Consider the following 13,397-nt stretch of genomic DNA (forward strand, 5'->3'; position numbering starts at 1 on the left):
GAAATGTGAGACAGATCATTTCTCGGGATTTACCTTAAATTCAGCGTAGATCTTTAATTGATAGAATTAAAAAAAATATATTTTATTCAAAAGAAAAAGGACAACACGATATAACGAGATTAGTATGTACTATGCTCAATAGTTAGAATTTGAGACTTTTCCTATTAAGATTCTAATCTTAGAGAGAATGAAAAAGAATAAGGAGGCGTTTGGATTATAACAATTTTAATAACTTCATAAATGTGATATCTGTAAAATTTGTTTATTATTAGGGAGTTTCATACCTTCTTAGTTTTCAAATAAAACATTACTTAGATGGTTAGACTCTACTACTCTCACAATAAATTATTATGATAAAAAATAGAAATAAACTGAAAATAAAGTAGTTTACAAAAATTATCTATAAAAACATAGAAAAATTTATTTCATTAAGTTTTTGGGCGCCAAACAAGTCATTAATGGTAAGAGTCGGAGGTTAAGTAAAATGTAGAGAATACTCTGCAGCCTGTAAGTAGAGAATTGTAAAGCCTTTATTTCGTGATTCGGTGCCGGAGAAAACGCAGTCCGCCAGCATGAGCGCACTCATTCATTAACATTTTTGATTATTCATCACCCCCGCGCTGCCGTCCACCGCCGCGCCCCGACGGTGACATCGCCGGATACCGAGGTCGCTTTCCATGGCTGACTCGTGGATGCGCTGTGCACTTGCAGAGGAAGTCAAAAGACTGTCCACCGTATCGTACATACGATAAAGGAAAGAGAATAAAAAAGGAGCCTCGTTTCTTTCCCTTTCCCAATCTTTTCAGTTTTCAGTCTTCACCGCACCTGCTACCGTCTCATTGCACTCTAGAGAGAGAGAGAGAGAGAGAGAGAGAGAGAGATGTACGTCGTGCCTCCTTCCGAGGGCTCGCATCCGGCTGCCGGAGCCATTGACGGAACCGCCGATGGTCCGGAGATGCGTGTAACTTACAAAGCCTGGAAAGGCAGCAATGTAAGTTGTGTGTGCGCGCGCTCGCGCGGGCGTTCTATTTGTGTTTTGCGGAGTGAATTGAATTCTGTAAGATCTAGCTATCTTGGATTACCAAGCAATTTGTTCGTTTATTCTTTGATAAGTAAAGCAACGAATTGCTTTGAATTATATTGAAATTGTTGTGCTCACATTTTTCAATCGTTCTCGTCTGTGTGTTGAGTGTAGTTTGTTTGTTTTTTTTTTTTTTCCCAAGTTGAGTTCTGGTTATGTAACTGAGCAATTACTATAAGCTTGTGTGTGTGTGTGATTTTTGTTATCTGGTGTTAATTGAATTTGCTGATGTAATGGAATTTACTAAAGATCTGGTTCATATGGATTAACTAAGCAATTTGGTTTTTTTTTTTTTTTTTAAATTATTATTGCGTGTAATTGTATTGGAATTATTGTGTTCATTTCTGTTCAATTGGTCTCATCTGTTTACTGATCGTAGCTTTTTTCTTTTTAATTTTTTTTTTAAAATTTTAAATTTCTAATTTAAATATTCAGACTAGTTAAGTACCTCCAAAGGTTGTTAAGGACAATTAAATGTAAGAAGATAGTTTGACTGCGAATTGCTTTGATAGATGATTACAATCGTCTCTTGTTATTTTCCTCCTTTTTCTTGGATACATCATACACTAATTATGTGTGATACTAGTTACAACAAATTTTGAATCCAATTATGTGCTGGCCTATTTTAAAAAATTTATGATTGGATGCACGATAGAGGTCTCCATGTATTTCATTTACATGAATTAAATGTTTTTACTTGCATTTTTTTTGCTGTGACCTATTGTATAAAATTTATGCTGGATACATTTGATAACCATCTGTTGGTTTTACTTTTTTTTTTCCCCTCTTAATGGTAAAAATCGAATTCTGGACCCAAATCCCAACCAATGAATTCTGCGCCTGCAACACTTGCTGGTCTCCACTCTTCACTTTCAAAGCAGCAATAATATTCTTCCAGAAGGAGCCTATGCTTGAAAAATTTTTCATCAATCTTTACCTCAATGATTTGATGCTTCAAATATTGAGAATGAAACTGAGCAGCCATATGTCAATATGTTTTGGATAACTTTGCTACCACTGTTGTAATTTCAAGATGGCATTGCTTTTAGGAGTCTAGAGTCATGTTGGGGGGGGGGGGGGGGGGGGTTGGTTGCATTGCTGTTAAAGCTTGCTAATTTTTTTTTTTAAAATTAATCTGAAAAATTTGTTCTTTGTAATATTACCGGTTATTCTTCTTCCAGAAGTGTCTTTTCTTTCCTTTTCTTCAAATGCTGCCGCTTTCTTGTTTGGGAAACACTATTTGCGCTTGTATGCTGTGGGCAATCGGATATGAATAAAGGTCAGAAAGAAGTACAAAGTTACAATTGAATTGGTGATGCCATCTAGGGGAATGGTAGAAATATCTTTGTTTGGGGGGAATTTAAATTTACATCCTTATGCTCTCATGCAGAGCAAGTTTTGAATTCTAGTTATGTAGAAAACATAATGGGTATATCAACTCTGGATAGAAATTGATGTAAAATCATGCTTTTTGCTTTAAGCTTTTTACCTTAGTTGCAAGTGCTGGTTGTAAAGAAATTTGAAGGCTTCTTGTTTGAGAATATCCTACTGTATTTAATTGTGTGGAGCATGTTCCTTCTTTTCTCTTTATTTTGGTGATTTTGCTGCAAGAAACTTACGATTATGTTTGTGTTTTCTTTCTCTCATTTTGAGTCCTGTGGTGCAGATATTTTGTCTTCAAGGAAGGCTCATATTTGGACCTGATGTGAGATCTCTTGCACTGACTATATTCCTTATTGTTGCTCCAGTGACAGTTTTCTGTGTTTTTGTTGCCCAAAAACTAATGCATGAATTTTCTTACCACTTGGGATTATCAACGATGGTTTTCGTTGTTTTATTCACATTATATGTGAGTCTTTTTCCTTCCTCTCTATACTTCCACTTGTTATTTTTATTTTCAATCATTTACACTGTTGCTTCACTTGCTTGCATTATTTGTGCTTACTATTTTGTTGATGATGATTTTCCTTAATAAAAAAATTATCTCAAGTCCCATAAATTGAAAGTTAGCATAGTTTTTTTTTTTTCCAATTTATTCATAATTATTCATTTATTCCTTTTGAGAGCAGGTTAGCTGAATATCTTGATGTTATTTGAAGTCTATGCATCTCTCAATCTATCTGAAAGATAAAGTTTTGTTCCCAAAAGAATATGGAATATAGCATATGCATCTAGTAAAGAAAAAAGGCTTGTGCATCTAGTAAAAATTTAATATGACAAATAACCATGTAGGCTGTCCATGGTTTTCGTTGCATCTAATAGTTATTGGTAAAATTAGATGGATGTAAAACCACTTCCAAATAGCGGTATGGCAATAGTGATGCCATGATGCTGTTGAACTTTGCAGTGAGCATTTCGGAATGAAATGGAATTACTACACTGGATGAGTATAATGAAACCAACACCAAGGCCTGTGAGCAAACACTCTCCTTTTGGATTTTGCACTGCCTTGGGGTGCCTAAATTTTAATTCATGAATAAGGACTGGCGTATGGTTATTCAACAGCTAACTCATAATAAGCATTGGGAGTGAGAGAGATATATCTGATGATCAATTTAAAACAACATCTCATTAAATATCTTTATATTTCAATAAGATTAATTTTTGTAACAATTCACTCCACTCACATATAAGTTACATATTTGTTGTTATGCCTGGGTGCATGCTGTTTATATGTTAATGGTCATTGTATTTAATATTTATTGTAATCTATAACAATAGAAGAATAGAAAACTCTACATCAATTAGAAATTCAATATTTATCCTTGATTCCATGTGCTTTGAATTCATGGTTGACAATGTTTTTAGGTCTTGGTTCTTCTTCTACTTACCTCTGGAAGAGATCCTGGTATAATACCTCGTAATGCACGACCTCCAGAACCAGACTGTTTTGATCGAAGTCCTGAAATTGGGGGTGGACAAACTCCCCAGTTACGTTTGCCTCGCGTCAAGGATGTGGAAGTGAATGGAGTGACAGTGAAGATTAAGTATTGTGATACGTGCATGCTTTATAGACCTCCTCGAAGTTCGCACTGTTCAATATGCAATAATTGCGTGGAACGATTTGACCATCATTGTCCTTGGGTTGGTCAGTGTATTGGATTGGTAATGGACATTCTTTCAACTTGTATCATGTGGGGGCTCGGGTGATTAATGAGATCCTGTGGTTAGTTGTGGTTCATATTTTGGTTCACAACGAGCTACAAACTTGATCATCATTAAGGAAACAACTTAGAAATTTTATGACGAAGCAAACACAGGTCTGATGCAAAATCCTAAAGGATATCTAGTTATATTGTCTAAACAGTAATTATTTGACATGTTTGACACAGAAAAAGTCTTTTCTTTTTTGGGCTGCTATGCTCGCAGAGAATGACTTGGATATCCTTTTTACATATTTTATCAAATGGTTTGAAAATCTCTCATATGCTTAGGCGTGATTATACCATTTCCCATCTGCTTGTTGGTTGTTTGAGACATTGTTTTGACCTATGAGGAAACCAGCTGGTTTAATCATTATCTATTAAACAAAATGCTACTACTTTGTCCTCAAGGTACACATAGAACCTGGAGTAGAACCTTTTTTTTTGTAAAGTGTGATAAGTTGCTATTTTTGATCTTGACCTCCTCATAAACATATTGATGAAACAGTTCTGGAGATTCTTTGCAGTTATTTTGGTAATTTTCCATTTGCCATTCACATACAGTTATACCTCTAATTTTTTTTTCCAATGTTGCTGGACTTGCTAGCTGTTTTACTTGCATCTATGAGTTGCAAAGACTTGCAGCAATCTTTCACATCTATGTGTATATATGGTGATGATGTCTCTGAATTTGGCTTGTATTTTAATTTTGAATGCAGCGGAATTACAGGTTTTTCTTCTTGTTTATCTTCTCCACAACTCTTCTTTGCATATATGTATTTGGGTTTTGCTGCCTCTACGTTGAGAGAATCAAGGACAGTAGGGAGATATCAATGTGGGATGCAATGGCCAAGACTCCTGCCTCTGTTGTGCTAATAATTTACACCTTCTTGGCAGTCTGGTTTGTAGGTGGCCTTAGCGTCTTCCATTTGTATCTCATCGGTACAAACCAGGTGAGCAACTTTCTTTTTTCTTTTCAATCAAGGTAGCTTGAAACTCTTGTCCGGCTTCCTCTCTAACTGTATATGTGAGGAATCATGTTCCCATCACAAGGTTGGGCTTGCTTTTGTGATTGACACATCCCAATTCTTTTGGTATGTGAAAAATGCCTGATGAATTATTAGAATTTTATCCTTTTGTAATGCTAGTTTCCATTGTGTGCTTTGGCAGTCAACTTATGAAAATTTTAGATATCGATATGATGAGCGAGCCAACCCATACAACAAAGGGGTGATTGGGAATTTTATGGAAATATTCTGTACTGGAATTCCTCCATCCAAGAACAATTTTCGAGCAATGGTGCCAAAGGAGCCTGAAATTCCAGCTCGAGTGGTGGGTAATGGATTTTTAAGTCCAAACATAGACAGAGGTCATGGCGACATAGAAACGGGAAGAAAACCGGTTTGGGAGGAGGTTGCCACTGGTCTAATCGATTTCAGGAATGAGGATGATCTGAGCAAAGAGGGTGTGTTTGCTGATGTCTCTCCAGAACTATGCAGGACCCCTCCTGTAGAGGGCATGAAGGGCCATGGGCTATTCCACCCCAGGCGTTCGAGCTGGGGTAGGAAAAGTGGAAGTTGGGATATATTGCCTGAAGTGTTTGGTTTGGCAGCTGGAGCAGTTGAGTCCAATCAGATAAATTCTACAGGGCCTAATCAATCTCATACCAAGTATGAACAATCCCAGACCAATTCTGAAGTGTTTCGTTTGGCAGCTGGAGAAGGTGAATCCAATCAGATCAAGTCTACTGGGACTAATCAATCTCAGACCAATTCTGAACAATCCCGGATCAATTCTGAAGTGTTCATTTTGGTAGCTAGAGAAGGCGAATCCAATCGGATCAATTCTACTGGGACTAATCAATCTCAGACCAATTCTGAACGATCCCATACCAATTCTGAAGTGTTTGGTTTGGCAGACAGAGAAGGTGAATCCAATTGGATCAATTCTACTGGGACTAACCAATCTCAGACCAATTCTGAACAATCCCAGATCAACTCTGAATTGTAAAAACAAATAGAAAGATGGGAATCAACTTTTCTTCATTTTTTTTTCTAGGGCTGGGGAAATTGAAGTGTATTTGGAGTGGGGTTGATTGGGGGGTATTCAAAATATTAGTCTTTTTCCCCTTCTGTTTCATTTTATTTTATTTGTCAGAATGTTTTCTTCCCTTCTGTTTCATTTTATTGCATTTGTCAGAATGCTTTTCCTCCTCTTCCTTCTAAACACTGCTGCTGCTAAAGGTGATTGTTCTATATCATGCTGGCTTATATCATGCGACAATGAAATATCTCAAGCTCAGGGTCAGGGGTATGAATGATTCTACTGAATATGCTTGTAAGTTTCTGAAGAGATGTTTCCTGTAAGTTAAGTGACTAATTTTCAGCAGGTTTATTGTCAACGTAAGGTTTGTTTGTAAATAATTTTCGACAAAAGAAAAGTTTTTAGGGCTACTTTTTAGTAATGTGAGGTTAACTGGGAGATTTAGAAATAAAGTGTGTTTGGTTGAATGCAAATGTGATGAGATTAGACAAATTAATTTAATAATTTTTCTTTACTTGAGGTATGTTAATAAATTTGGTCTTGTGGAAATTATGATATTTGATTTTGCAATGAGAAAATATTAATTGCATATTTAGTATGTAAGAATAGAATAAAACCTTGAAGTGGAGTATGTGTTTTTTTTGGGTATGTTCTCCATTTAAATTTTCATTCCTTTCTATTTCTAAGTGATCAGTTCACTCAATTTCCTCACGGAGTCGACATACATTTGGTTATTGAATTTTAAAAATTTTCATAGCAACTGCAATTCTTTTTCTTCTTTTTTCTAATGTATTTGCTATACATTTTAAATTATTACGTCAACTGTAAAACTTTAATTTAATAATTGTGCCACAAATTGCATTGAAGTAAGAATTAAGGTAGAAAATTGTTTAAAATGTTTTGAGACCAAATGGTGCATTTAATTTGGGCATGGAAGTGAATAAATTACGAATTGTTTAGCCATTCTTCAATTGGGTATATATAGAAAACAAGTACTACCACGCTTGACTTTTCAATTAGTGGGGAAAACTACTAATATGGTGAACAGATTAACAAAGACCATTGTTGTTTTCAAGAGATTTTGATATTTATTAAACGAATTATTAATTAAGTTTAGAATCGCCCTTCACTTGGATTTTGAGAAGACCTTTGAGCTGCCACCAAAGTTGTTCACAAACCCTACAAAATCAAACAATTAGGCTTGAAATGTATTTACTCTTGCCAGGAGTTCAATTTTTGAGTCTTGAATTTGAATTTGAATTTGAATAAACTGTAATACAAAATTGCATTGAATTTTTTTCAAATCCATCCAAGCCTCGAAATCCATGTTCTTCCAAATACTCTCAATGTGCCACAGCAATCACCCACAATTCAGCAAAAAATACTATAAAATCAAGGAGGTTTTCAAAGCATTATCTCTACCAAAAAATGGGGAAAAAAAATCTGAGCATTATAAAATCCACAACGAGAGATTTTATTTGCCTTTTTTTGAATACAGGAACAATCAATGATATCCATGGAGGTCTTCAAGAAAATTCGGAATGACCAAGATCCAAAATGCTCTCAAACGAAAATAGCTGATGACACAGGCCAATTAAGGGGGAAAAAATGGCAACAGCTTTTTGTTGCTGAGACAACAGAAGTATTCTGCAAAACTTCAGTGCATGGACTGGAAGCGTTTCATGATGATAAGGCTCATGTCCATATAGCGCTGAGCGCAGTTGGAAAGGCATGTTGATTCACTAGAGCTGAACTTGTTTCCTGGCGTACTGGTGATGCACTTATCCCAGCACACTGTTGTGAGCTTTGCCACCATTTCATTAAGCAAGGCCTTCTCCTTCTCTTGCTGTACAAACACCAGAAGTGAGAATGACAAAACAGCATCAACGAGAGAGAGAGAGAGAGAGAGAGAGAGAGAGCATATAAAGTGCCAGTGTGTAGATAGCTTAATTTTTTAGTAGGTAAATTGCCATCTGCACTTCATGGACATCAGGAAGCCTAAAGTTACTGAGATGTCTATATATAAGCAGGTGACACTGCAAGAAAACAAAATGTTCCAATCTGGGAACATACCTACACAAAATATAATTTCCTCATTACCCAGAAGGAAAAGTTATTTGAGTTTTGAAAAAGGCCACCCACCCAACCAACACATTTCAGAATTTTCCTCCACACATCTTAAATTGTCTAGCAATCTAAAAGATGTTATTTCTAGAACCCAGAAACTCCCAGTCATTGAATCAGCTATTGAATTTAATACATCCCAACTCCTAGCAGACCGGTTGGTCATTCCTTGAATAAGAACAATTGCATTTATCAGCACAATTTTAAAGACATTCACAACAAGAGTGACTTCACACAATTGTCAAAATAATTAGATATATAATTAGAGAGAATATATCTCTGTAATATCACAAACCATCAGGCCTTCTCTGAGTATCATGGTCCACATCCCATTTAGCCTTTGTCAACAATCTTTACTGATGCATTTAACACAAGCAAGCTGCCTCAGCTTGCATTCTCTGATGGTCACATACAGGGTCAGCCTATATAGGAATTTACCCTTTCTAGTGTTCCAACCCATCTCAACTTCCTGCTCTAATTCAAGCACTCATTAGGGACTATCTCCAACTGAACAGGCAAATGTTGCTCACAGAACACTTTAAAGACCCTCTATATCCATTTAACTCTTCTCTTGAAAGGTATTTGCCTTTAATGTTTATTTGCACTTGAAGTCACTTTGAGGTATTTTGAACCAAACAAGTGGTTGGATTGGTTCAATTTCAAAGGTTGGCAATTAGGTTGTGGTTTGAAAATTTTGCCAAACCAAACGATTGGTTTGGGTTGCTGTTTATCACACCCTTGGTTTTTTATTTTGTCATTCTACTAATGAACACCTTGTCCTAAAAGTGTTGAGCACTTCAATTTGCTGTGCTATGTTCAACAGACATCAAGAGTAAAATTTTAAAAAAACCTGACACATGTCAAATGTGGGTCCATGATAGATGCAGCCACCTCCTCTAGTTCAAAGTGCAGGCACCATGGAGTTTATACCTACAAGAACATGCTAGAAGTGTTTTTGTGTTGAACATTGACCTTCATCTTATTTGAAGTGTTGTGCTTTGTAGTTTATACCTATATTTTTTATTTATTAAGGTTCATTGGTGTTGTAGTGCTTTTAAGTTGATATTTAATGAGACATTTGCAGTGTGTTTGATGTATGTTTTGCCTTAGATAATTATATAATTGTTGCTCTACATGAGAAATTTCATATGTACAATCCTAATTTAATTATTTAATGTCTACACCATTGACACAAACAGTCGGTCAATTTGGAGGGTACTTGGTTTGGAAAATTTACTCTTTTACGGTTTTCAATTTCCAATCTGTGGAAGGTTTATTTGGTTCATCTTCATAGTGAAGCCAACCCGTGTTCACCCGTAATTGTTAGGTGAGAATAAACAGAAAACAATGTGGCTTCCCAAAGTAAAAAGAAAAAAAATATATTATAATCTTAATTTAACAAAAAAGATGCCTTAAATTGAAAAGGTACATCTTTCACATATGTAAAACAACCTCAGCACATCTGGTACTTTAAAGCAACAAAATTTCACAACTTGGTTAATACTGCATCAATTGTTTGTTGTAATGAATCCTTGAACTTGCTTTTTCTACTCCTGTAGAATTTGATTATAGAAACCCCCGAAACGGGCGAAACAAGATTGAGGTTACATTTGGGTCGTTCAAAATTTATTCCTAGGAATAGAATGTACATATCAAAGATTTGATAGATTACAAAAGAAAAATTCTTGTCATCATATGGCAAATGACAATGCATGCGGTTGTCTTATTTCATCAAACATGGACAAGATAAGAATAGACATTCCATGGTGAAATTTGGGAATAATCTATTTCATGTCATGGATTAATATAAATTTTTTGCATTCATATTGGGTTTATGATAGCAACACTTCTCTCTCTCTCTCTCTCTCTCTCTCTCTCTCTCTCTCTTTTGGGCCCCGTGGGGGGGGGGGGTGTTCGAGTGTGGGTAAGTTACTAAATCTCTATACTAAGACCATTCTATTCGTCAAAATAGACATTCTACAAAAAGAATGCAAACATCATAACCTTATATTGTACTTGGGAGCATACATTTTGAGTGTTAAATTTGAATTGCAAGGATTTGTATGAAATTTGACACAAATTTCTACTGCATTTTGATAGTTTTGTCCAAATGAGCACAACACATTCCGAACTCTAAGCTTCCAAACACATAGTTAAAGTAAAACATAAACACATGCACAACACAACCCACCAGCACCACCCTGTGGGCAAGACAATCCTTTAGCTCCTTCAAGAGAAGCTGAGTTTAATCGCAATTATAGCATGGAAAATTAGTTCTTCACTCCGATATGCAGACATGGTCGACCAAAGTTTTTCCATCTTAACTAAATCTAAGGAAGAGGCTACCAGTCAAAGCCATGGCCTATGATTCAGTTTACAAATGTCTTGACCACCACTAGGCCACTTTATCACGAATAGGCATGGAAAAATCAACCCAAACCCATTTTCCCACAGGTTAGGGTAGACATACTCACTACGTGGGTGCACTATGTACATGGGAACATACGATTCTGTGAACCAGAGCTCAAAACACACACACCCCTGCTCGCACACACACACCAGCCGCACCGCATTAACCCTTCTAACAAAATTCCGGAAAAAATTAACTCTTTTCATCACCCAATAAGCTAATCAGAAACAAGCAGTTAACAAAAATCGGAAAACAGATTACTTAAAACAAATTGTCAAGCTTGCATGCATTTTTCGTACAAGCTTCGGCAAGTAATATACGCAGCAATCAAAGTTAGAAAAATATGTTTTAAAAAAAAACAGAGCATATGATTCAGTAAACACAGAATTCGCGCTCTCTCTCTCTCTCTCTCTCTCTCTCTCTCTCTCTCTCTCTCTCTCTCTCTCTCTCTCTCTCTCTGTGCATTGCATAGAGGCTTTTAACAATTCCAAATAATTTGACCATCTGCATGACCCAATAAGCTAAAGAGAAGAACAAGTTTACATAAATCAGAAAGAAAATTTAAAAAATCTGTCAAGCTTGCATTTTTTGGGAGGTATGAGCTTCGAATATACACATGGATACACAGACTGTAGCTTACATTGATGAACTGCTGCAACTCGGCCGAGTCCAGAGATGAAGGATCCATGGCAGAAGGAGAGAACTATTTACTGATGAAGCTAAAGCGCTTTCGCCACTTAAACCTCCTCTCTGCAATTCCGGTTCTGAGAGTCCAAAAACCCTAAGCAGCATAGCTGAGCCCCCAAAACATAAGGCAGCTACAGAGCTTGCCTGACAGAGACTAAAATAAAACGACACCGTTCTAACGACCCCTTATGAATTTTTTTTTTGCTAAAAAAAACATAAACCTCTTCTTATATTTAACAAATAAATAAATAAATAAATAATTTTTTCCACAAATATAAGTATTTCCAAAAATCAATGTTCAGGGAGTGTATGCAGTTTTTAAAATTTTCAGAAATGTTTCTAGGAATTTTGAAATTTTAGAAAAGATCATCGTCTTTTTATCAAATTTCTGAGAAGGCTAATATTTTTATTCAACAAAAAAATCCATAAATATCACTGGATGCTTGGTTTCTCCTCTTTGTTTGAATCCTTAAATTTGACAAAAACGATAAACTTTTTTGAGAGGTATATAAGTATCTTGAAAAATCAAATGTTAAGGGAGTTTTAAAAATTTTAAAATTATAGGGGACATTTGTAGGAATTTTAAAATTTTAGAAAAAATCTTTGTCTTATTATAGTCTCTATTGCCCAGCAAAAAAAAAAAAAATCCATAAATATCATTTTCATAAAATAAAATAAAATAAAGTCAAAGTCAAGTGATTAGTGAACCAATTTGGATGCTTGGTTTCTCCAATATTTTAATTAGAAGAAGAGTTCTTGTTAATCGAGTTCGTAGTTGAGATTTTGTGTTTGTTTGTTTATGATCTTTATGTTCTTTACTTATTGAATACAAAATGGGTAATTGAAGGGAAATCTTGGCACAAGGACAGAACTAGCATCGCGCGACTTGAAAGTCAAGGGTCCAAGATGTGGAAATAGCCTCTTAAAAAGATATAAGGTAAGGTTACGTATTATAAATTCATCAAGGCCTGCCTCTTCTCCAGACCCGACATATGTGGGAGCTTTCTGCACCGAACTGTCCTGTTTTGAAAATGGATAATTGATAGCATCATTAAGGGATGACGTTTTAAACATATAGGCCATTTTATAGAGTTTCTTAATCTAAAAAAGAGCAATTTTGTAAGATTTTCGAGTATTTGTGGTTTACCCTTCTAAATATCTTTTTAATACTAAGTCGTTATTTATTTCTTTAATTTGTTTGGCATCCCTTTCTCATAAAATAAAATTAAAGTTTATTTTCCTCATTTATTTTTAAATTTATATTTTTTTGCAAAAACTTTTTACATGATATATACTTTATCTTTGTGGGTTATGAGGCACAAGTTTTGTGTTGGCCACTACTTCAACAAAAAACTAAAAAATGGTTTTAGCCATCTACCATAATGATTTTATTTTATAATTAAGCTCCATTTGTAGGAAAAAAGAAAAAAAAACATAAAAGTGGTTTAGTTTCAGCTATGTTGTAGATTTCACCAACAATACTACTCAGGTGATTAGCTGAGTCAGCTCAAGTGGTAAGGATGAACTTGTAACTTTGGAGACCTCAAGGTCATGAATTCGACTCTCCCTTAGACATAACGCCAATGAATTATCAGGAGTGCGTCAATGGGTGGACGGTTTTCACCCCCGAGTTTGATACCGCATGCACCATAATGTCCAATATGGCGCAATGGTGGGTCGGGTCCCCGGGTTATAAAAAAAAAATACTATTCAAGCATAGTATATATTCTTCTAATACAATTGATTTTTGCATGGTCATGTAACTTAAAATAATACATATCTTTTATAAACTATATTACATATGTATACGATAAGTATTTCAATTTATTATAATCCATTCTACGAACCAAATGCAAGAGTACCATTTTCTATAATCCATTAGAGGACGTCTTGTGATTTAATCTTGGTC

At 35.4% G+C, this 13,397-nt stretch overlaps 2 protein-coding genes across 2 annotated transcripts; one reads left to right on the forward strand and one right to left on the reverse strand.

Moving 5' to 3' along the window:
• Positions 1–485: 485 nt before the first annotated feature.
• Positions 486–6,513, forward strand: LOC131160726 (probable protein S-acyltransferase 7). The gene is made up of 5 exons (XM_058116602.1): positions 486–991; positions 2,748–2,930; positions 3,890–4,186; positions 4,944–5,177; positions 5,395–6,513. The coding sequence occupies exons 1-5, from the start codon at positions 881–883 to the stop codon at positions 6,232–6,234; spliced, it is 1,665 nt and encodes a 554-aa protein (XP_057972585.1). The 5' UTR covers positions 486–880; the 3' UTR covers positions 6,235–6,513.
• A 1,204-nt stretch (positions 6,514–7,717) lies between these two features.
• Positions 7,718–11,678, reverse strand: LOC131160727 (mitochondrial import inner membrane translocase subunit TIM8). Its single transcript, XM_058116603.1, has 2 exons — positions 11,442–11,678; positions 7,718–8,113 (listed from the first exon to the last, which is right to left on the reverse strand). Exons 1-2 carry the CDS (start codon positions 11,487–11,489, stop codon positions 7,925–7,927), a joined length of 237 nt encoding a protein of 78 aa, XP_057972586.1. The 5' UTR covers positions 11,490–11,678; the 3' UTR covers positions 7,718–7,924.
• Positions 11,679–13,397: the final 1,719 nt, after the last annotated feature.

The sequence above is a fragment of the Malania oleifera genome, chromosome 7, assembly GCF_029873635.1.
Source record: "Malania oleifera isolate guangnan ecotype guangnan chromosome 7, ASM2987363v1, whole genome shotgun sequence".
NCBI lineage: Eukaryota > Viridiplantae > Streptophyta > Magnoliopsida > Santalales > Ximeniaceae > Malania > Malania oleifera.